Below are 24,106 nucleotides of genomic sequence, written 5' to 3'. Positions count from 1 at the left end.
ATTACCCTGTTATGGGTAACGTTTGACAAACCCCAAAGCACACCATCCAGTATGAAGGTACTCCATACTATCATGGTCTAAGAGAAGGTTAATTTAGTTGTTTCTAATAGGCTCATCCTTTGGTGCAATATATTTTATCAGAGAATAGTGGCTCAAACTCATATAAAGAGAAGACCATCATTATCAACAATCTGTTTTCCTCGCAAAAAAAAAAAACAATCTGTTTCCATCCAACACTTATATAATTTTCAATTTATTTTCTTCCCACAGAGAAGTTTTTGGTAACAACCAGTATTAACACAAAAGTTGTACTAATACCTGAAAACAACATGTATTAGGAGCAAGAGTTTAGCTAAAACAAAGCTGACAATGCCGCACCTCTGGCAATCAGCATGATGCATACAGGACCACGGCTGACCACGGCACGACGTGCGGAACGTGGCATCCTTTCTGCTTTCTTGCTTCCTGCTGATGCAACTGCAAGGAAGCACGTCGAAGGCGGAGATATTTTTTGGGAAACAACAGGGGATCAGGAGAGAAACAGAGAGGTAGCGCACCGGAAAGAACCGTCAAAAGAGCACAGAAACGCGGGCTCCTGCCATCCCGCAGCCAACGGAGAAGAGGCGGAGGTGGAGATGGCTTGCTACGCAAGATGCATGTGAGATCCTTCCCGACAGATATACAAACGCCTTCATTAAAAATACAGGAGCGGCATATATGACTTATAGGAATATGTATGTAAGGTATTTTTATTTATAAAAAAGGGATGTATGAAGGTGATTTAAATTAATTAATCACTGCTTCGCTCAGAAGTGTTCAAAATGTTCATACAAACTTACCATCAAAATTACTACGAAACAAAAGGAGATCCTTGCCCAACAAATGAACAAAGAATTTTCAGTAAAAACCGAGTTGATGCTGCATAATGACCTTGAAGTTTATGTATAAATGACACTTGACAGACAATACTAAATTTTGTCCGATCATGCAACCAATTTGTAGACAGAAGTACTCTGCACAACCTGTATGTTGATCAGTATTGCTCAAACTGTAAAAGTGAAACCCAATCAGTCCTGGACCTAAGCCTGACATGAAATCTATATTTTCCATGGTGGAGAGAAATACAAACAAAATACACTGAGCATGCAAGTGGACCTAGCCAGGCACATTTACTTGTTTTCATATCCTAAAATTATAACTCAATTCCATGTCACAGAAACTCCCAAGCTAAAGAAAGCAATCCAAGGACCACAACAGCAAAAGCATAACAAACCCAACCTGCTTTGTAAACTGTTACCGTTTCTGTCCTTCTTTATGAATATAAAGTAGCCTGCTACGTATGGCTACTATATGACCTTGATAAAAATATCAAAATAATAAATTTGGAAGAAGGCGAACAAACGGTTGCAGGAAGCAAACTGTTACAAAAAGATGAAAATGCGTACCCCTAGCAAATTCGGAAATCAAGATTCCGAAGGTAGATCTAGTATATTCAGGTCTAATTTCTTCAAAATAGGTACTTCATGCTTGGGACCCTGTACTACTATGCAGCGAGAGTGCATATGCAATGTTTCTAATTTCAGAGATGTTACCAACCCCATCAGAGCTAATGCAATTTGTCAAGGGCAGATGGCAACAACACTGGTGTTTTGCTGCAGGGACCGGCCTATCTGAGGAAGAACAAATTATCCAAACTCAAACAATTCACATCATCCCAATTCTGCACAAATGTAACACTAAATTCCTTGGTATGAAATTGGAATTTTTCATTGATTCATCAGTACAATTCTGGAATTTTATATAGTACAAAATTGGATCGAAAAATTCTTGAACAAAGAGCCGACATCATGAAACTTCAGAAAAATACAGGATAATTCAGCAAAAAGGCTTGGGAAGCTCACCGAGTCACCGTGATGGTGCTTGTCGGCATGTTCAGCGAAAGTAAGATACAGGATAATGTGAACGTAGGCCATCATTGTAGTAGTTGTTAGCCCAAAATTCAGACAAATACAGGACAAAATTCAGAAGGAAAAAAAAACGACTGAGAAGCTCACCGCGAAGGATATAGCGCCAAGGTGACCTGCCACCGTGGTCATGGCATGTTGGTCGTGACCCGTCATCGCCGTAAGTCGTGGTGATGCCCATCGTAGAGATGGAGTGGAGGCTCGGCGCCTTCCGGCCCAGATGAACGCACGACGACAGAGTAGGAGACGTGCATAAGAGATGGCGCATACTCGGAGATCGGCACTTGAGCTTGGTTCACGACGATGTCCTTGTTGGCCGAGATGTATAGCCGAGGGATTCCTTGTGCGTGCAAGCAAGATGGACGGCCGCTCCGCCGGGATGAGGAAAGTGGGGCCCCGCCGAGGATGGCCATGCCCACGGCGCCGTTTCCGTGGCCGGTCGGGAGGTAGAACACAATCGTGTTACCGACGCCCTATTTGCCTGCGACCTACGCGATGGCCGGTCAGGATGTCCAGACCGCACCAAAACGTCGCAGCTCGGCTCGTCGCTGCGTCCATCCAATTGGTCCCGGAATAGCCTTGCACGTGTCAGCGGACCGGCAGCGCTCGCAGTCAAGCACCTGGCTAAGCTCACCGCGCTGCAGCTTACACAGAGGTGGAGCGATAGGGAGAACGGGCGCGTGCCGACCTCAGTGCTAGGCGGGGCCGAAGCGGCAATTTCCCACGACGATGACGCAAGACTGAAGGCTTCGGTGGCCTGAACTTTGCGGCCGCCGCCCCGGGGTACTCTTCACTCCCGACTCCCGAGCAACTTCCGGGGTGGCTGTAGCGATTCCGGCGGCCGCCGCCCCGGAGTACTCGTCACTCCCGATCAACTTCTCGGTGCCTAGCCTGTGGCGGAAGTCGCACGCGTCGCACGACGTGCCCGGCCGCTGCGGCGTCTCCATTACACGGCGCGGGATCGAGGATGGAGAGAATGCGTGCCTAGATGCTGTAGATGAGCCTGTAGCTCATGCGCGCGTACTGCCTCACCGTGCCGAAGAACTGCACATTGGGCGTTATCTGGGTCGACAACGCGTCGAACACACGCCCCGGTAGCCGGCGCTCCTCCCACCCGCGCTCGCCATGGCTGCCGCCGGCGCGGTCCTATACTGGAGCAGCCGGCCGGACCGACGGCAGCTCCCTTGGATCGGCAGCACACGGCGTAGCTTCCCGTCACGCGCTGGCACCCAGACCTGCACCAGCACGCCGCCGCTCTCGATTTGTTTAGGTGGTGGACTCTTCATCACGACATCACGTCGCCGCCCGTCCTCGAGGTCAAGGTCATTGGCGCATGGGACTATGGCGATGGCAAGGGCATAAAAAACGACGGCGGGATGGTGCGCTACCGCAGCTTGCGGAAGGGAGACGGGGTCTCCGTGGACTCCTGGGTCACGGACCGGCGGAGAGTCGACGATGGATGCAGTAGTGAGGAGGGAATTTATAGGAGCATACAGGGGCGAGGCGGTGTATCCGTGTTCCAGAAAACACGGCAAAAGCGGTGCTCGTAAACTCCAGGACATGCACCACCCACGGCCACACGAAGCCAAACGCCAACGCGTCAACATCAGCAGGGGACAACACCGAAGGAGACGCATGCAGGCCGAAAGATCTCCAGAAACGGCTACCCAATTTCCACGCGAAGAGAACCAGTCAACCCGCACATGCACTACACGACATGAAGGCAAATCGAATGTCCCGGATCAACGGATAATCGCTAGATGCACCCAGGAAACTACCTGCCCACTTCCCCCACTAATTACCGTGTCTCATCCTGATTGGTCCGATTTTTACTGCGAAAATAACTCAAAATAACCAGAAAAAAGAATCTTAGCTAGGTTTAGTATATGTATAATTGTAAGCATGTTTGCTCAACCAGTATCTTTGGTTGCTGTGGTGTGTAAGCATGATAGGAAGATATGGCAAGATGTTTGTTTAACAAATACCTGGTTCTTGCTGTCTCTCAATTGCCTACACTATATCTGCTTTTCAAATTCAGATCAGGGGCTGTATTCTCATTCCTTGACTCACCGATTATGAAATAGAAACTAGATATTCCTTATTTTCTTAGCAGCTATAAGCTTTGATGTTTTTTTTTTCTAAGATGGAATTCATTGCAGCTTTATGAAATTGTGGAACTACTCCCTCCGTCCGAAAATACTTGTCATCAAAATGAATAAAAAGAATGTATCTAGAACTAAAATACATCTAGATACATCCTCTTTTATTCATTTTGATGACAAGTATTTTCGGACGGAGGGAGTACAATCCTCGATCCACCTCCCTTACAAAGTCCGGTGGAATCTGAAACAAAGTTTTACATAACTTATTTCTGCTACCTTCCCTAGCTTCGACGTGTTACGATTACGGAAAACCCATTAGGCTGCGTTCACTGTCCGCTTTCGATTGTATTACTAAGTATCATCAACGGTTCTATGTTATTCTTGACTAATCTCTTAATGATGGCCCGACAGTCCACTGTACCCATCTAATTTAAGAAGAATAAATTTTTAGCTAATTTGACTACCGATATATCCAAAAACTCTATTGGTCGGTGCCCCATTTGTCCATGCATGCATGATTAGTGGTCGTATCAAAAAGAGGGGTTCGGCTCCTCTGCAGTCAAACTACTACAGCACATGTGCTGTAGACGTCCACATCGGCCGTCAATTCCTATCTGACCGCTCTAATTTCCCCATTTATTTCTTTAAAAAAATGAAAACAAACACCCAATTTGTCTGCTGAAAAATCTCCTATGGCTGCTTGGCGCCAAACAGAACGCACGTTGGCGCCAAATAGCGATTTCCATGCCTTCGTCGCCAAACAGAACGCTGGCGCCAAACAGCGATCTCTATGCCTTCATCCCGCCCGTCTTCCCCAGTCCTCCTTGATCCTCCTCCTTGTAGCCAGAACGTGACCAAGGTATATGTTGATCTATGGGCGGCATAGAGATCCCCTTTTGCCCTATCTTTGTCCTCTTCACGTTGATCTGCAAGTTTATGTGGTATAAAAATCTCCCTTGCCCTATCGCTCTACTGATTGTTCTCCTCCTGCTGATCTGCAAGTGGTGTGGATGATCTCCCTTTTGAACTCACTTCTACCATCCTTCTCCTAGCAACAAAAAAGAAGCTGATCAATCTCAAGGTATGTGACATGTGGTCTGATTCTATTCATGTTCTCAAGGCAACAAGAGAATTCCTAGACTGATTTTGCTATATGATCACAGATTACAAAAAAAGACAAGGTTTAGTGGAGAATATGATTAACGGCAATGAAGATTTAAACAGGTAACATCAATTTTAATAAATTCAGCAGCTAAATTGCAGAGGAGTCGCACCCTCCAAACAACTAGTAGAAAATTAGAAGTAATAAGGAAGGAAGGAGATCCAAAATTTATTCCTGCACCTTTTGGATGATGTTAGAGTGAAAAAATATATTTGAACATAAGTGATCTCTATTGTTCTAAATAGGTCAAGATAAAATACATGAATATAGTCAGACCTTTACATGCAAGTTGTACCATAGGAAAATACATGAATGTAGTCAGACCTGTAGATGCGAGTTGTACCATAGGTGCTTTGCTAACAGAAGTGATCTCTATTGTTTTGAATAATCTCAAGATAAAATACATTAATGTAGTTAGATCTGTAGATGCAAGTTGTACCATAGGTGGTTTGCTCGTGAAGTACTTGGGATTTCCAATAATTGACAGGAGATTAATGTAGATGATCTCCCTTTTGCCTCTTCCTTCTCCTAGCAAAAAAAAAAAAGATGATCAATCTTGAGGTATGTAACATATGCTCTAATTGTATTCATGTTCTCAAGGCAGCAAGAGAATTCCTATAGACTGAGTTTGCTATGCTATCACAGATTACAAAAAAGGAAACTAAAAGGTGTAATGCAGAATATGACCAACTCCAACAAAGATTCAAACATGTACACTCAATTTTTTTAAAATTCTCATGCCATATCATCGTATTCTTGTAGTGTAACTAGACAAATAAATTAAGATATGCCTATTTTTTACAGGGCAAATATGGTTCCTAGTTGGATGCCTCAAATTGGTATGAAATTTAATTCCACAAAAGAGGCTTGGGGCTTTTGGACTTGTTATGGAGGTCATATTGGTTTTGACGTAAGGGTAAATTATGAAAATAAGAGCAAACTTGATGGGGCAATCACTTTCGCGAGATACGTTTGTTCCAATGAGGGCTACAGAAGAATAGACAAAAGAGATCATAATACCAAGCGTCCTCGTGCAGAAACAAGGACTGGTTGTAAAGTTCGAATGGGAATCACCATTGACCGAGAAACAGGAAATTATGAAGTACATGAGTTAGTCACTGAACACAACCATGTCTTGCAATTGCCTGGAACATGCCACTTGATGCCATCACAGCGGAAGATATCGACCTTGCAAGCTTTTGACATTGAAACTGCAGATGATTCAGGAATTGTACCAAAAGCAGCCCATGAGTTGGCAAGTCGGCAAGTTGGTGGGTCATCAAACCTTACCTACACACCTCGTGATCACAAGAACTATTTGCGAACCAAGCGTCAAAGGGAGTTGATATATGGTGAAGCTGGAAGTATGCTCAAGTACTTTCGAGATAAAAAAAATGAGAATCCTGCATTTGAATATGACGTACGACACGATTGCAATGAACAAATAGCAAATATCTTCTGGGCTGATGCGAAGATGATCATTGACTATGCTCACTTCGGTGATGTTGTTACGTTTGATACTACATTTGGGACAAATAAAGAGTACAGACCCTTTGGTGTATTTGTTGGCTTCAACCATTTTAGAGAAATGGTCATTTTTGGTGCTGCACTTCTATACGACGAGACATTTGAATCCTTCAGATGGTTGTTCAACACTTTCCTATCCATACATAACAAAAAGCAGCCTAGAACTATCCTTACTGACCAGGACGTAGCAATGGGTAATGCAATTCGGGCGGTATTTACGGAAGCATGGCATGGATTGTGCACTTTTCACATAATGCAAAATGCCATCAAACATTTACCTCATAAGAAAAAAGACGAGGATGGCCCAAATGTACTTGCTGATTTCAGTGCTTGCATGTACAAGTATGAGGAAGAGGAAGACTTTGAAGAAGCTTTCACTGCCATAAGAATCAATGTGGATACACAGACTTGGTTGGACAGTGTCTATAAAGTAAAAGAGAAATGGGCAAGATGTTACATGAGGAATGCTTACACTATAGGCATGAGAAGCACACAATTAAGTGAGAGCTTGAATAGTGACTTGAAAGACCATTTGAAGTCTGATCTTGACATTCTTCATTTTTTCAAGCACGTAGAGAGGGTTGTGAAAGGAAAGAGAGATAAAGAGGTAAATGAGGAATATGAGTCTAGAAAAAAATTACCTAGAGTTAGAATAAGAACTCCTACAGTAATACAAGCAAGCAAAGTTTACACACCTCACATATTTGAAGATTTTCAGAATGAATATGAAAGATCCATCTCAGCGTACATCAAGCCATCGGAGGAACACAATGTATATACTGTTGCAATTGCCAATCTTGACCCGGAATGCTCTTATGAGGAAGAATGCAAAGTTCTGGTTGATGAAGAGCAAAAAGTTCTATGTAGTTGTGGTCAATTTGAAAGAGTTGGTATATTGTGTAGTCATGCTTTGAAAGCCCTTGATGTCATGAATATTAAGTATCTTCCAAGCCACTATATTTTGAAGCGATGGACTCGAGAAGCACGAAGCGGCACTATTCAAAACAGCCATGGCAACATTGTTTTGCAAGACCCTAGATCCGAAGATAGGCAGCAGCTTAAGTTTTTCATGCATGAGTTCCTTGGCATAGCTTCCCAAGCAGTTGCATCACAAGAGTGCATAAAATTAGTAGATGATGCTTTGAAGAATCTAAAGAAGCAAGTTGAAGACAAAGCTCCTACTACTACATGCAGAACTGAAGCTATATCTCAGGAACCAGACATTTGTTTGCAAACAGCCTGTCTGAAGAAAAAGGAAATTCAGCAGAAGACTTCAAAAAGGAAGAAATCATGGCTTGATAATCAACATCCCAGTAAAAAGAAAAAAGGGGCAGCTAAAGTCATTCCCGAAAAACAATCTTCTTCTGTAAACCTCTTATCACTTATCAAAAAGCCTATAGAGTTACTAATAACTCAACTAATGTTTATTCTAATTTATTTTTTGCATAGACAGGAGAGAAGTACATTCCAGTTGCACAATGCGAAGCACCTATAGAGAAAATGACTGGAGCAAATGCAGATGGTTTGCAGGAATATAGGTACTATGCTCGTTTACTAACGGTATTCCACTTATCTTGTCCAAAATTCCTAAAATCCATTTGTAAGCAATATGATTTTTTGTGTGTATAAAATCTGGTATGTCTCTCTTTAATATACAGAGTGAAGCCAATGATATTTGGGACTTGGAAAAGAATTCATATTTTCCTCGGATATGACAATAGTTTGATAGAGAAATAAGAGGAGAGTCATGCATTTGTGTGGTTCGGCTCCTCTGCATCAACCTCAACTACAGCCGTGACTACAGCCGTGAACTGCAGCTAGTAATTCCTTCTATTTGTGATGTGTTTATAGTACTTAAGGCAAATACAAAGAGAGCAACCTCTGCATCCTGTTATGATATGTGAACAGGAAGAGCAACTTTTGCTTCTGTTTATCTGTTTTAAAGTGAGGAAAAATAAAAGTAGAGTATCACTTAGTTTTGCTGATGTGTGAAGGGGCAAGGACTTGAGCATTTACATCACAGTATCCTGGTTTCCAAACAAGATGAACCAAAAACTGACTTACAGTATTCTAGAAATTTGCTAGTCAGAACCATGCCAAAATCTCTATGGAGAGTGAGACCACGACACAACGGCGCAATCAAATCAAATGCAATTGCAGTAAGATAACAATCGGTATTTAGACCACAGCACAACAACGTTGAGAAATACAGGCTACATACATATAATTCTGAAGATTTGGACGGACAATATCAATGGACAAGGGACCAAACATACTGTCATGCTACATATTACAAGGTAGGAGTTAGCCACGTACTGACCTGTGCCTCTCCCGAGCTCAAGAAGCGCCCGCACGGCGATATCTCCTTCCTGGACTGTGGCGGCGCGGGGCCGGGCGGCCGGCAGATCCCCATCGGCGAGCGGCTGGAGGAAGCGGGCAGCTTCAATCGAGGTGAGGGACGTAGGGCGGCGCAGCCTGAGGAGGGTGGAGTCCTCCCACATACCTGCCTTCCACGGCGTCGGCCGGTGAGCCCAGGGAACGGCGCCTTGCGGCGGATCCTGGGAAAGCCGGGGACACAGCCGCGACGCATCAGGCGGGCAGGAGGTCCATCCACCGGACCGTCGCTAGGGGAGGGAGTGTGCTTGGCTGGAGATACGAACCCTCGCCGGCGGCGAGGTCGTCTGCTTGCCCTTGCCTCAATCTCTTTGCTCTCCGGTCTTTACTGTGTGGTGTGCAGTGTGAACGGAAGCATTTATCCGAATACATAAAAGCTTTATTATTAACAGAAATAAGTAGGGAAATTAGAGCGGTCAGATGAAAATTGACGGCCGATGTGGACGTCTACAGCACGCCTGCTGTAGTAGTTCGACTGCAGAGGAGCCGAACCCCAAAAAGAGAAAAAGTGATCCCTGGTGGTCCGGATTTGGCATTGCCGACTGCCCAAACATGCCTCGCCATTTTCATTCTCCCCTTGCATATATGTTCGATTTGAGGTTCGCATATAGTCTAGTCATATGCGGACTATTTCTGAGGTTTGGTTGGACGACGTTTCTCCTCTCTCCTATTCATGATGCCTTATGGGCAAGATATTTGTTTCACTGATATTTTAGTTTTCCCCGTTTCTTAAAACATGCTTATTCTCTTTAGCATGGCCAACAAATTTGTAAGAGACCCACCGAGAGGTGACCGACCAAAATAGACAACTAAGCATGAAAAAATCTCACCGGCAGAAGGAACCGCGCGGCGCAAGCGCGGGTATCCCTCTAGTACACTACTACTTGCCCATAGAGCCAGTGGTGTACGAGTACGACCGACGATGCCTTAGACTTAGACTTCCCAGTCCGTGCACCGGAAGCACAGAACCGTCCACGACTCCACGGACAGAATTCGCTCCATCAACACCCACCACCACACCAGCAGTAGCTTTCTTCACGTGAAAAACAACCACATATACATGCCTGCCGTAGACGACACCCATGTACTCTACCATATATGTACGGTCGAGACGATACATCGGCACATCGCGCCTACGTGCCCCCAAAGCATGAAATCAATCGACATGACACATGAACCTCACGTGAGCACACCTCTTTTTGATTTTATCTTTTTTGCAAATCCTCTTTTTTGATTTCCGGCTCGGCTCCTCTAGTTGGGCCCGAAGCAGGGCATATGGCAAATGCTCCAGCTCGATTCCTTAAGTGGGCCGGCTGAGGAGGATCAAGTATACACGAGGATACAGCCCACTTGGCCGTTTGGTGGCATCCCGCGGTCCTGGTGCTTGCTGAACGCAGCGAACGACCCTGGTTTAGTCCCACCTCGCTCACCGGAAGAAGCATCGATCGGTTTATAAGCCCCGCGCTTGCACCCTCGCTGTCCCTTCGGGGACATCCGATAAAATTGGAACGATACAGAGAAGATTAGCATGGCCCCTGCGCAAGGATGACACGCACAAATCGAGAAATGGTCCAAATTTTTTCGAGATTTTGCGCGCTGGTCCCTGGTATCTTGCAGGCAGCCCCCTGTCGCTTCCTCTTTTGCAGTTATTACCTTACGAGTTGGTCTTTCTCTGTACAAGCAGGTCCTTCCACCACTCCCCTTTCTTCTTATCAAGTCCTTGGCGTCCAGATTTGTTTTTGCGATAATCCCTGCTCTCTTTGCAGATATACACCCAGGCGGCCACGCCTTTATGTCCTTTCATTGTCCAATATCTTTACAAACAGGTCCTTTTAGTAGTCCCTTTTCTGCTAACCAAGTCTTTGGACTTGTATGTTACTGCATTTACTTGTTTATTATTTTGTGGGGATACGCTTTATTAGCTAAACATGGCCTATATCTGCTTTTACATTGTATAATCTCTTTTACAAGCACAACTTATTACCTATATTTTCACTAACACTCCCTTTGTACTTCTCATTCTAAAAAGTCTTATATTAATTTATAGAGGAAGTACTTCTCGTTATATTTCCATAAATCACATCTCTACTCTTATAAAAAACCGAGTTGGTGATGATGGTGTGCCTGCCATCTTGCAAGATAGACCGTTTGATCTACATCTAACGGATAGAAAGCAAACTATGACAATTTTGCAAAAAGATACCTGCACCTCTCTTCACATTTGCAGATAAGGCTTTCCCTTGTTCATCCTTATCTCCAACAACTTCATTGTTGAGCAATTAAAAAAGAAAACCTCTGGAACAATCTGGTATGGTGGCCGCATGGGTTTTTACACTCCTCCTCACCCTATCTCTTCTCTTTCTCGAGATATCATTAGTTTTTACACATGGGATTACTTCCGCATGGGTCAATCACAACATGTGTTTTATAAAAAAAAATGCATCTTGACGCTCCGTGCAATGCACGGGCATCTTGCTAGTGGTGTGTAAAAACACGAGTCCCTGCATTGTCTCACTGGTTTTATTACTCCCTCCGTTTGTTTTTATAAGACGTTTCAGACCGCTTGCTTTGTACTGTTTTGGATAGTGTTTGAATGTCTACGTTTTATAAAAGTGAACATAGGTAGTATATCATTTTGTCCTTGATTTTGTTTTCTTGTGTATTTTAGAATGTTCAAGGTGCTAAGCAAGACCAACTTGACCAAGTAGTTATATGTTTTATTTTATCATCATGTGTATAGATGGCCACATTCTTACCCTCTTGCGGTCCCCAATAAAACCTTGTGCAGTTGTGTTCGATACAAACCGAACAATGTTTTCACCCCCATTAGCTCAGCGCCCTCCCTAGCCTACCAAAGCTACTTATCACGCACATACAAGGACACTGCAGTTATTCTGAATTCTACTCCCTCCGTTCCGAAATGTAAGACGTTTTTTGATGCTATGATAGTGTAAAGAAGTAATTTTTTTCAACTAATAGTAGCTACTTGCCTCTGTTGGAATAGGGAGGAAAGGAGCTCTCGCCCTCACCCTCCTAGCTCTCGCGCCGCCGGCCACCGTGGCCGCGGCGTAGCCGTGCTTGCGCCACCCAGGTGCAGGTCCCCGCCGGCTCCCCCCTGCCTTGCTCCGCTCCGGGCATGGCAGCCACTCCTCCGCAGTCACGGCCCAGTTTCGAGGTTGGTGGACCGAGTTACTCCCCCGGATCGGCGGAATCTGGGGAGCGTGTTTCTTTGTCTGAGCCGGCGTCCGACATTGATGGCACTCCGCTATCCTCGCCTCGGATGCTTGCGCGTGCATCCTTCGCTGAGGTGGTCAGGCTGCCTCCTGCTGCGGCTGCGGCGGACGCTCCGCCTGCCCCGGCGAGGCCGCGACTGCTCTCCTTGGTTGTGGCGCCACCAGCACACCAGTTTGGCCATGCGCCTGCGCCGTGCATTCATGAGCCTGGCCGCACCTTGCCGCCCCACGCCATGGCTGATGCTGAGGGTTGGCAAGTGGTCGGTCGCAAGTCCGGACGGCATGGGTGCGCACTTCCCTCTCAAGAGGACGCATTCAAGGCGCACCAACGCTGCTCTGCGGCCGACAGTAATGGTGCTGGCGGCTATAAGCTCGACCTCCTCGGCCGTTGCTTCAGATGTCTTGACAAGAACCACAAGGTGGCCGCTTGCCGCAACCCAACTCGCTGCCTCCACTGCCTCCGAGAGCGACACACGGCTCGCTTCTGCCACCGCAAGCACCTGCCCCGTGTGCCTCTCTCCGAGCTCGACAATCCTTCACCGCCTCCACCTCGCCTCAGGGCCCAGCCTACGGTTCTCTCTCGGCTGATTTTCCCGCTGGAGCATTCGGTTTCCACCTGCGCCCCCATGCACTCGCGCCTCTGTTTCCCTCCTCCCTACCACGTTCCCATTGTTACTGCCCCCGTGGCGTCGGTACCTGCTTCCGGAGCGGCGCCAGCAATGGACGTTGGCGAACTACTGGCCGCAGCCGCATGCAGGGCGAGGAGGACGAAGTGCCTCGTTGATCAAGATGAGGAGATGGAAGCCGAGGAGGCGCGGCTCCGAGGGTCCGCCCTCATGCTCATCGTCGCCGGCACTCGCCCCGCCCTTGTGCCGGCGAACATCGCAAACAGCATCACCGTGGAGTTCCCGGAAGCCCCTCCTTCCGCGTTCCAGGTGTCCCTCCACCAGGACGGATTTTTCGTCCGCTTCTTCAACGACCGGTGGTTCCGTGCCGTCGCCGAGAAGAACATGCTGCACTTCCATGGCATCCCTATCCTCGTGCGGCGTTGGACTGGCCTCTCCTTCGCCTCCTATCGTGCCAACCGATACAGCGTGCGCCTGTTTCTGGAGGACCTGCCGCCGCACGCCTGGTCCATCAACAGGGTCCAAAGGATGCTGCCGAAGTGCCTCATCTACCGCATCGCCACTAAAACGCTCGAGAAGGAAGACCTCTCCTACTTTGTGGCCACGGCATGGGTCGAGGACCTGGCGGAGGTGCCCACGGTTTCCACTCTGACGGTGCGTGGCAAGCCTAGGTCGTGCTCAAATCCGCTGGCGCACATCTCGGTGCCGGTAGGCTTCTCGGAAGACGGCGGCATGGACGAAACCTGCGCCTGCACCGACCATGCCCCGCGGCTGCTACACCACAAGGTCCTCATTCATTTGGACTCAGTAGCCTACCACCCTGCCAGGCCGGCTGGGGCGGCGAGGCGTTCTGGACCTCGCGGTGATCGCTACGATCAAGATGACGATGATGGCGGCCCGCTGCCAGACGTGCACCCGGTGCCATGGGCGCGTGGCTTCGCGGATGACGACTTCCGGCGTTTCCAGCAGGCGCAGGCATGCCGCCAAGCTCATGGACGGGGCGGTGGGGGTAGCGGCCACCACCGCGCCTGTGATGCGTCTACCGACGTGTCAGGCACGCCGGCCGTGCACACTAACGGCGTCAACTCTGTGGCCGTCGCAACCTCTGATGGCCAGCATGTGGCCCGTGCACGAGTTGACGTCGTTCCCTCGGCTGCTGACGACGCGGCGGCGACTCAGGGCCACATGATGGAGCTGCCGCAACCTGAGCCAACATAGGAGCTGCATGCTAATGTTGATGCCACGGCCACCAGACAAGGTGACAGGGATGAAAGGCAGATTGCCCTGCCAATGATAAGCTCCTCGATCGAGACCCCTATGTTTTTGGATGCCGATCTGCACCATACCCCTGCTGCCCATGCCCTGTCGGCAAGCGTGGAGACGAACGACCTGACGACGGATGGGGTGCTGCGACCTGCTGCATGCGATACCCACGACCAGTCGCCGCCCATGGTCAACCGCAGCGCCGAGCCTGGCCCGTCTGTTGGGCCGAGAATCCTTGCCGCCCAGATGGGCTGTGCTGAATCCACCACGGCCTGCTGCCTTGTGCTGGACCAAAGCGGTGCTATCGACCAGCACGCTACGACGTCTCTTGACCCATCATCGCCACCTCACCCCGTCCAGCAATTCCTCTTGGACATGACTTCCCCTGTTTCAGCGCCGCTTCTTGCCGGACCCAGATCCCCTCCGCCGTTGACCAAGCAAAGGCGCGCCCGACGCCCACCAGCAACGGCGACCAGGCGTAGCTACAGACTGCAGGGAAGGAAGGAGGCCCTCAGTGGAGGGGGCAACACTTCGCTGCGGTTGGCCCGGCGAGTCCTTGTCGGAAAGAGAGGGCTCGCCATTGCGGAGCCTGGAGAGGAAGAAGAGGAGGAGACCCTCGAGAGGTACAAGCTTACCTTCAAGAAGCCTCTGACTAACAGGCAAATCGATGCCCTCTCTGCTCTGGCCAAGTCTGCCTCCGTTAGGAACGCCCGGAAGGGGCGGCGTACCTGATGCTGCTCTGTTTCTGTTGTTGTTGTTGTTTTCTGTCGATTGAGTTCTTATGATTAGCGCAAATATCTTAGCATGGAATGTTCGAGGGCTTAACAACCCTGCCCGTCGTGGGGTGGTCAGAAATGTTGTACTGTTGCATAGCCCGACAATTATCTGCCTGCAAGAGTCGAAGCTAGCAGTGGTTGACAGTATGATCATTAGTCAAGTCTGTGGTCCAAAGTACACCGAGTTCTTATTCGAGCCTGCTTTGGGTACTAGAGGTGGTTTAATTGTGGCTTGGGACCCCGATGTGGTTGATATAAACCTCCTTGCTCAGCAGAAATCTTTCATTGCCGTCGATTGCTGTTGGAGGCTGACAGATACTAAGTTCAGATTAGCCACAGTCTATGGACCTCAGTCTGATGCTGACACGCTAAATTTCTTAGATGATTTGAGACCATTGTGTCATTCCAATCTTCCTTGCATTTTCATTGGTGACTTCAATCTTATTGCTGATGCTTCGGACAAGAACAACATGAATATAAATCGAAGAATGATGGCAGCTTTTAGGAGATTTATTAATGAGCTGGAGCTTAGAGACATGTACCTCCATGGCAGAAAATATACTTGGACCAACGAACAGCAAATTGCAACAAAAGTGAAGTTGGACAGGGTGCTCTATAATGATCCATGGATGACAGCACACCCTTGTTGTCTACTTGCTTCCCTTGCCACAGACATGTCTGATCACTGCCCATTGCTGCTCTCCACTGATGTTTCCTTCAAGCCTCCAAGACACTTCAGATTTGACAATTATTGGGTAAAGTTCGAGGGGTTCAATCAGCTTGTACTTGACTGTTGGGCACAACCAACCAATTGCTCGGACCCGTATCTACGACTGCACTGCAAGCTCACAAGAATGGCCAGAGCCTTAAGAAAGTGGAGCACTGCTCACATCGGAGACCTCAAGCTCCGTGCAACAATTTCTAGTGATCTTATTGGACAGTTGGACGCCGCCCTAGATGAAAGGGATCTATCTGACGGTGAGAGACGGTTAAGGGCAGCCCTGAAGATGAATCTGCTTGGTATTGCAGCTGTTCAGCGTGCTCACAGCAGACAACGCTCTAGAATTGATTGGTTGAGAGATGGAGATGCCAACACTTCCTTCTTCCAAGCAAAAGCTTCGGCAAGACTACAAAAGAATTTTGTGCTAAATTTGCTGCACAATGGGGCAGTTGTCACTAGCCAAGAAGAGAAATTGCACGCTGTTTGGGAGCATTTCTCCTCGGCTTTGGGTTCTAGAACTCAAAGAGGCTGCTGCATAAACTTTGCTGCTCTTGGCATCAACCCGATTGATTTAAGCAGTATTGACGGACCCTTCTCGGAAGATGAAGTGAGAGCTGCTGTTATGGATCTGAACCCCAGAAAAGCACCCGGCCCCGATGGTTACATGGCACTGTTTTTCCAGAATTGCTGGGATATAATAAAAAATGACATAATGTGTGCAATCAAAGCTTTTGAAGGGATGAACATTGCGAACCTTGACAGCTTAAATAATGCCACGTTGATTCTCATCAGGAAAAAGGCTGACGCTGCTGAAGCCAAAGATTATAGGCCTATAAGTCTGCTCACCTTCTTCGCAAAGCTAGTCATGAAAATTCTCGCACGAAGATTACAACCAAGGCTGAAGGAATTAGTATTGCCTTCGCAAAGTGCTTTCATCAAAGGAAGAGCGATTCACGACAACTTTATGTTTGTCAAAGGCATGGTCAGGTCCCTCTACTTGAAGAAGATTCCATCCATTATGCTCAAGCTAGACATCGAAAAGGCATTTGATAGTGTCTCTTGGAATTTTTGTTGGAGGTCCTTGCGGCCAAAGGGTTTAGCCAAACTTGGAGGAACTGGATCGCCTCCATGCTCGCCTCATCTTCAACCAGAGTCCTTGTCAATGGGGAGCTCACTGACATAATTATACACCGAAAGGGCCTAAGGCAAGGCGACCCGCTGTCTCCGCTCCTGTTTGTGCTAGTTATGGACATTCTCGATGCATTGGTGAGGCGTGCTGTCTCTGCCAAAGTATTACCTCCCTTTGGAAGAAACCTACCAACATTGCGAGCCTCCCTTTATGCCGATGATGTGATGATTTTTGTCAAGCCCAACCCACAAGAAATCACAACGGTGAAGATGATCTTGGAAGTATTTGGAAATGCAACCGGCCTTTGGACTAACTTCAGCAAAAGCAATTTATGCCACATTCGGTGTGATAACATTGATATCCATCAGCTGGCCATGATCCTGCAATGCCCAATCAAGGAGTTCCCTGTCACTTACCTTGGGATGCCCCTAAGCTTTACAAGACTCCAGAAAATTCACTATCAACCTATCTTTGACAAGCTCAAGCGGAACACCTCTGGATGGATCAAATTAATGCTACCCACTGCTGGCAGACTTGCCTTGATCACCTCGGTTTTATATGCTCTGCCTATCTTTCAGATTTTGGCCATTGAGCCCCCTAAGTGGGTGGTAAAAAAGTTTAACAAGGGCTGCAGAGGATTCCTTTGGGCAAATAAAGATGAGGCAACTGGTGGCAAATGTCTAGTCAATTGGAATCAGGTGTGCTTGCCCAAGAAACTTGGGGGGCTCGGAATCCCTTGTTTAACCCGAAAGAGTGAGGCAATGAGATGCAGATGGCTTTGGCTGTCGTGGATGGAACCTGATAGGCCTTGGCACGGCTTACCTCTACCAACCAGCACCTCGGTCAGAGCTCTTTTTGAGGCATCAGTGCAGTTTAATATTGGAAACGGTGCCAACACAAAATTCTGGATTGACCCTTGGCATCAAAGGGAAAGTTTCTCCAGAAGGTTCCCCGAGCTTTTCAACCATTGCACGATCAAAACAATCTCCATCAGATGTGCCCTTGCTGATGGAAAGTGGATGAGACATTTCAAGGGAAACCTAACTCAACAGGCCATCACCCAATTCACGACCCTTTGGAATGACCTGCAGTCGATCCAGCTCACTCAAGCTCATGACGATTCACTTACCTGGCGCTGGACTAGCAATGGTCAGTTCTCCTCCAGCTCGGCCTATGCTGCCACTCTCACTGCCAACATTAAACCACCATTTGCGAAGCTCGCCTGGAGCTCGGATGCCCCGCCCAAATGCCAGTTTTTCGTTTGGCTAGCTGCGCAAGATCGATGTCTAACGGCGGACAACCTTGCTAAGCGAGGATGGCCCCATAACCCGCAGTGTGTGCTTTGCCTACAAGAACCAGAAACTGTTGCCCACCTACTTGCTTCTTGTCCTTATGCGAAGGAAGTATGGCACATGACACTCTGCAAGCTGAATATGAGCTCTAATTGGGCAGCAACCGATGATGATTCCCTTGTAAGCTGGTGGCATCGTACAAATTCTTCCATGGGAAAGGAAAAAGCGAAATCTTGGAGATCAATTTTGGCACTGTATGGTGGAACCTCTGGAAAGAAAGAAATGATAGAACCTTCAGAAATAGTTCTTGCCGCCCCACACAAGTGTTTCAGAAGATTCAATTAGAAGCGAAGGACTGGGTAGATGCTGGACGAAAGCGTGCAATGGCTCTTGTAGAGCGACCCCTAGAGCCAGACTGATGTATTTCAGTTGTATCTCTAAACTCATTCCCCCCTTCTCTAATCTTTCTTTTGTAACTGTTTATTTCTCCTACTCGCAATGAAAAGCAGTGGCCCTGCCTTTTCGTCAAAAAAAATGATAGTGTAAAAAAGTGTCTTACATTTTGGGACGGAGGGAGTAATACATAGAGCGTACATGCCCCTAAAAAGCATGAAATCGACCGACATAACACATGAATCTCACACAAGTCGTACCTCATTTTTGAAGAGGAGAAGGGCCCCCACTCCGGCTCCATTTCACACAAACGAAACCAACCATCATTCAGTTATACTACATGGGCGTTCGCGGCAGCAGCCCGAAGCGCACATGCCCATCCCCAATGCAAATTCAATAAAAGGAAAACAAAAACCGGTCCGACGGGGTTATGGAATACAATAGCACACACACTACAACTTTGACACAATCTCTCAACCTTGGGCCATCCTACTTCATAGATGATTCCTTCGCATATTTTGCCAGACCAGCTATGGTGGCCTCCCAGTCTGAAGATTCGGCGTCTTTTATAGCAAATTTGCCGCTGAGGTGATTTTCAGCCAGGAGGCTGTCTTCCTCAACCGAGATCCGGCCACATCATCGGAGGTGTGCTCCTGGCCAGCAACCATAGAGATGAAATGATTTCCACCACGCCTTTTTTTTTGCAAGCCCTGAGCGATAGATCGCCCACTGAGAGCATGCTGCTACCGCAATGCTTCTCAGAATAACCTGCAAATTAGTCCCGGAACTTATGTTAAAGCAGAGGCCATTCCTATTTTTCCGAAGAGCCCAGAGAGTTTGCTAAATGTAGAAGATTTATAGCTCAGTGCTTTTTGTTACTAATCCACCATCTAGCGATGGATTCGTATGTAACATCTGGGTTAATCCAAGTCAGCACTCACATTTCTCCATACTTCAGTAGCAATAGCACAGCCAAAAAACAAATGCATGCAAGGCTCTGGTTCTTCACAGAACAGACAAGATAGATCAGCAAGTGAATGTATTTTAACCAGTTTATCTCTAGTGAGCAACTTGTTAACGAGCTACTAGCCTACTAACCACAGGAAAATATGAACTCTGGGAGTATACCTCAATTTGATAGGCGATGCCCTTGCATTGCAACTCGTCTCCGTGGCCCGTGCAAGTCTGGATAAATATGAACTGGGACCTCACATCGCACCGCATAAGCCAGACCCCTTACAGACCAATCTACAACTCCTCGAGGAGTACATTATACATGCAATTCTCAGGCAACTGTGTTACATACGACACTGCCACAGAGCAGCAAGACACCAACTGTTTCTAGCACCAGCAGGGCAACAATCATAGCTGACTGAAGTTTGAATCAACACCTGCAGGTCCCAGTTCAAATTCCAAAATTCCTCTCCGGTTAATTTTTGACAAGTGTGATTTAGTTTGTCCCATCAACTCTTCACGGGCATCTCCACGTCTGCAAAACAGAGGAATGAGTTCATGGACATCTCCGCATCTGCGAAAAACAGAGATATGCGTACCGATTATTATTACACGTTAGCTCCGCGTCCTACTCTCCCTGCACAACACAGAAACGCAATCAACTTTCAGACAGTGCCAAAAAGATAGACAAGCTACCATATGTTCCGGATGAACGAAGAACAACATAAAAAACCAGCAAGGTTTGAATGCAGGGTACAAGATGCGCATACCTCAGCAAAACAACCTTCAGCATGTGGTTTCTCATTTGCAAAAGAGAAAAGTATGTTTTTGTCCCTCAAGTTCCCCAAAAGCATAGACTTAGTTCCTCAAGATTGTTTGGTATACATTTGGTCCTTCAAGTCTCAAAACTGGATAAGTTTGGTCCAACACCAGATTTTGAGCACGTTGACCGGGTTTGACCAGGTTTGACCGATGAACAGTAAATTCGAAGAAAAAATGCAAACAAAATTTAAAAAAATCTGAAATTTCGTGACAACCAACATGCTTGGGTGCACTAGGTGCGTGTAATTTTTTCTAGTCAAATAACATCTGAGGAGCTCTAGCAAAAAAAAAAAACAAATTTTGGCTTTTTTGTGAGCCAAAATTTGTTTTTTTGCCACGAGCTCCTCGAATGTCGAAACACCACACAAATTTTCATTCGGTTCTTCAAGTGCAAAAAAGATGGCGTATGTGCTTCTTTTCATTCGGTTGTTCACCGGATTTAGCGCAATTACGGTAGCTCATTGTTTGCTCTAATTTGTGTGTAAGATCGATGCAAGTTTTGGTATTTGGAAGAAGATTACATCGATCTATTGATAGCACAAAAATTGATAGATGCTCGTGCACTCGTAGCTAGAATAGAGGCTATAGGTGAGACTAGATGCGAAGCAACGCCTACTTCTTTGGAATCGAAGAAGAAAGAAGTGTGCAAGCTCGAGAAGCTGCAGATCAACAATGAAGACATAAAGAAGATATTAATCCAACTAGTGGGAGAAGTTATCGAAATTGGATACCTTTTAAAATGTCTAATTGTGGTTCTTATTTTCTTTGGTCTTGCTCTCGTAGCGAAGAATTGGTGAATTATGTACTCCAATGTATCAAAATGTTGTTGAATGAAATAAAGAAGCAAAGAAATGTGTTTCGGTGGCCGAAAATGATATGCAAATGATTTTTTTACTCCACTATATAGGGGATCGACTAGGTCCGCCTAAATTAATCTTGCTGGAGTAAACTTACTCCACTAAGGGTTTACTCCACCGGATACTCCACTATTTTTGGGGATCGGTTAGAAATGCCTTAAGCATTGTACTAACTAAACTACAGGTCAACATTGTCCTTAGATGCTCAAAGGTAGTTTTGATTTGATCCAGAAATTCCATACACCTGATGGAGTCAAATTTGAATGAAAAAACTCCATACAACTTTACTGGCTGTACCAATTATGTATAGTACATATTTTCAAATATGTCAGTGTATAGCATGAAGTTGACACTTGTTCGGTTGTGGGCTTCAAGCAAAATATGATGCCACTTTTTGCAGGCCAATACTCGCTCAATATAGTTTTATTGTTAATTATGCAAGGACCATGACATTGCATGTGCATGTGCTCTTTTTAGGTGGTTATCTTGAAGATAAGTCACGTTCTGTTTTGTCCAAAGATGTTGTCTGTTGTTGGTTACTCATGCAAGAATGCAAGATCGATTGTGTTCAGTTCATACACACTTTAGTTACCTAGCCCACTTGTCATGCTCTTTACCTAAACTTGCCACAGTTGTGTCCCCCACACTTTGGCCAACCTGACAACCATACGCCATGAGTGATCTAGCATATAATGGACCTTTCCATTTTATTATCTAGAATGTAAGTGACACAACTTAGGCTGACAAAAATGTTATGCTCACCTCGTAGAGACTTCATGACAGAAAACACTGGGGCAGGAGTCTCTAAGACAACATACGCTATTACATATCTACTATTATATCCTCTTTGACCAGCCTTCAGAGAACCCGGTAAAAGGGTTAAATATATCTAGAGAAGCAAGACTCAAGGAGCTAAAGCACTAAATGGCGAAAATAAAAACACGAAAGAAAAGATTGAGACATAAATTGGAATGAACATAAACATAAAATATAGTTCAGCTATGAACAAAATGACAAATAAACTCAAAATAAAATAGCCAGAGATCATATGCATAAAAGGATACGTGTAATTTCCTGTCTAGTACAGTTGGATGGGAGACTTTACATACAGAGTGTTTGATGCATCTGAAGGAAGAGAAGGCCCATAAGAACCAATAAAAGGTATCTGTAAAGGCCCACATCCACCAATGTTTATCCTCACATACCTGTCATTTTTATAATGCATGGAAACAACGCACCTAAAAAAAGTGGTGCTTCCACTTTTGGGAGAAGCAACATACACAGTCATTTATTCTTGACATTTCTTCGACAACACTAGATGACATGATCCGCAGGCAGTGACAGCCAAATCAAGAATTCTTTTGGACAAATACGACTGTAGAGGGATCATGATCTGATATATCCATTATTCATGTCTAAAAAGTAAAGACATGAGTGATGGGATCCAGTAACTAGTATTGTAACATGTATAGTAAGTTAAAAGACAATGCAAGCATCTTGACACTGTAGTTAGCGTCGCCCAACCCTTCTCTTCAACCATAAATATTACAAAAATGTATTTTGCATATACACAGGCGAAACATGGTAAGGATTGGACTAACTGAACTGCAATATGGTCCTTAGATGCAGAAAAGTTTGTTTTGGCTAGATCCAGAAATTCCATACAGAAGGGTCCTAGTTCTATGTAGTCAAATTTGAATGGCAAAAGCAACAACACTTTAGTGGCTGTACCAACTATTCCGTTTTGTTCATTCAAAATAAATAGATTTCGCTGGAAGGAGGGCTTGAACCTCCGACCTTGTGGTTAACAGCCACACGCTCTAGCCAACTGAGCTATTCCAGCTTTTTGATACAAAAATTATTTAACTCTATATAATATCACTAAGGCAAGATATAACATACAAAAGCTATGTGATCTCTTCCATGGCGAATTCCATCTCAAGTGATTGCAAAACGCATCCATTTTCTAAATATTGATGTCAATCTATGAGAATGGAGATGGACATAATACACCCACCAGACATAAACCTTATACTTTTGTTGAACATTTGTAATAAAAAAACTTTGGATGCTCACGAAAAGTTTGAATGTTTGATCCACTGTCGCATATTGTTTGTATGGGTTTTGTATGGGTCACACAGATACATGATAAGTTACAATACAAAATAGCAAACTAGAGCATCTCAACATGTAACTTATAGTACCAAATCCAGTTCTAATATAGGCTCATCATAGATCATGAGGAAACAAGGTTTCAGATTGATATTGAAGAAATCGAAACCCACAAAGATGCATCATTTGACCTCGGACCAGGAAAGAATTTAAGGTCCAATTTGAGCGAGTTTTTTTTTATTCGTCGGTGCGACAACAACATAGAGCCCCAGTCCCGGTGTAGTCCCGGTGTAGAGCTTGTCGTTGGATATTCTTGCATCTGTGCGCCCATAGCGCCAGGTTATCAGCCACAACCCTATAGCAATGTGGTGGGTGAAGAGTCTCATTTCGAAAAATCATAGCATTACAACGCTTCCAGGTGTTCAAGAGAATTGGAATGGTAGAGCGAACTTTGTCCATCAGAGCCCGCATCTAGTCGTCACCGAGGCTGCTAGGCGTGCCATCATATAGGTTGTCAAGCTCGTCCCAGAGAGGTCAAAGCAAGGCACAGCCAAGGAGAAGGTGTGCAATGCTATCGCAGGCGCCGCAGGCAAGCATCATAGGTAGCGATTGATCTACAAAGTCTCCTCTCGTTGGTTTAAACATGATATTTGTGTAGCCAAATGAAGATTATGCGTTTGTTCGACGCATAGTTCTTCCATATTGTAGTCGGCTGGTCGGTCATGCCAGATCACTTTATATGCTAATTTTGTCAGAAGGGTCTTGCCCTCTCGCCTGCT

General features: G+C 46.0%; 1 protein-coding gene and 2 non-coding genes across 5 annotated transcripts; 1 reads left to right on the top strand and 2 right to left on the bottom strand.

Moving 5' to 3' along the window:
• Positions 1-4,516: 4,516 nt before the first annotated feature.
• Positions 4,517-9,550, bottom strand: LOC123112782 (uncharacterized). Of its 3 annotated transcripts, XR_006455714.1 has the most exons (4): positions 7,228-9,069; positions 7,034-7,132; positions 5,668-5,756; positions 4,517-5,114 (listed from the first exon to the last, which is right to left on the bottom strand). XR_006455714.1 is itself a non-coding variant. In XM_044533872.1 (3 exons), the coding sequence occupies exons 1-3, from the start codon at positions 9,254-9,256 to the stop codon at positions 5,028-5,030; spliced, it is 351 nt and encodes a 116-aa protein (XP_044389807.1). In that variant the 5' UTR covers positions 9,257-9,550; the 3' UTR covers positions 4,517-5,027. The 3 variants fall into 3 exon arrangements, 2 of the variants coding, with proteins under 2 accessions (XP_044389807.1, XP_044389806.1); XM_044533872.1 differs by lacking the exons at positions 7,034-7,132; positions 7,228-9,069 and adding an exon at positions 9,076-9,550 and having other exon boundaries at positions 5,668-5,750; XM_044533871.1 differs by lacking the exons at positions 7,034-7,132; positions 7,228-9,069 and adding an exon at positions 9,076-9,543.
• Positions 9,551-10,627: 1,077 nt separating this feature from the next.
• Positions 10,628-10,730, top strand: LOC123117979 (U6 spliceosomal RNA). The gene has a single exon (XR_006457608.1). It is a non-coding gene; the product is annotated as a U6 spliceosomal RNA (small nuclear RNA).
• Positions 10,731-22,984: 12,254 nt separating this feature from the next.
• Positions 22,985-23,058, bottom strand: TRNAN-GUU (transfer RNA asparagine (anticodon GUU)). The gene has a single exon. It is a non-coding gene; the product is annotated as a tRNA-Asn (tRNA).
• Between the last annotated feature and the right edge of the window lie 1,048 nt (positions 23,059-24,106).

The sequence above is a fragment of the Triticum aestivum genome, chromosome 5B (assembly GCF_018294505.1).
Source record: "Triticum aestivum cultivar Chinese Spring chromosome 5B, IWGSC CS RefSeq v2.1, whole genome shotgun sequence".
NCBI classification, from domain to species: domain Eukaryota; kingdom Viridiplantae; phylum Streptophyta; class Magnoliopsida; order Poales; family Poaceae; genus Triticum; species Triticum aestivum.
The sequence above is the reverse complement of the archived record's forward strand: the minus strand, read 5'-3'. Positions and strand labels throughout refer to the sequence as shown.

What these genes read in the sequence shown, in the direction of transcription:
- LOC123112782 (XM_044533871.1), bottom strand. Translation starts at nt 9,256, where the DNA reads ATGTGGGAGGACTCCACCCTCCTCAGGCTGCGCCGCCCTACGTCCCTC. An exon ending in TGAGCTCGGGAGAGGCACAG is followed by an intron (nt 5,757 to 9,075) that starts GTCAGTACGTGG and finishes TTTTTTTGCTAG; the next exon opens with GAGAAGGAAGAGGCAAAAGG. An exon ending in TCACGAGCAAACCACCTATG is followed by an intron (nt 5,115 to 5,667) that starts GTACAACTTGCA and finishes TTTTGTTGCTAG; the next exon opens with GAGAAGGATGGTAGAAGTGA.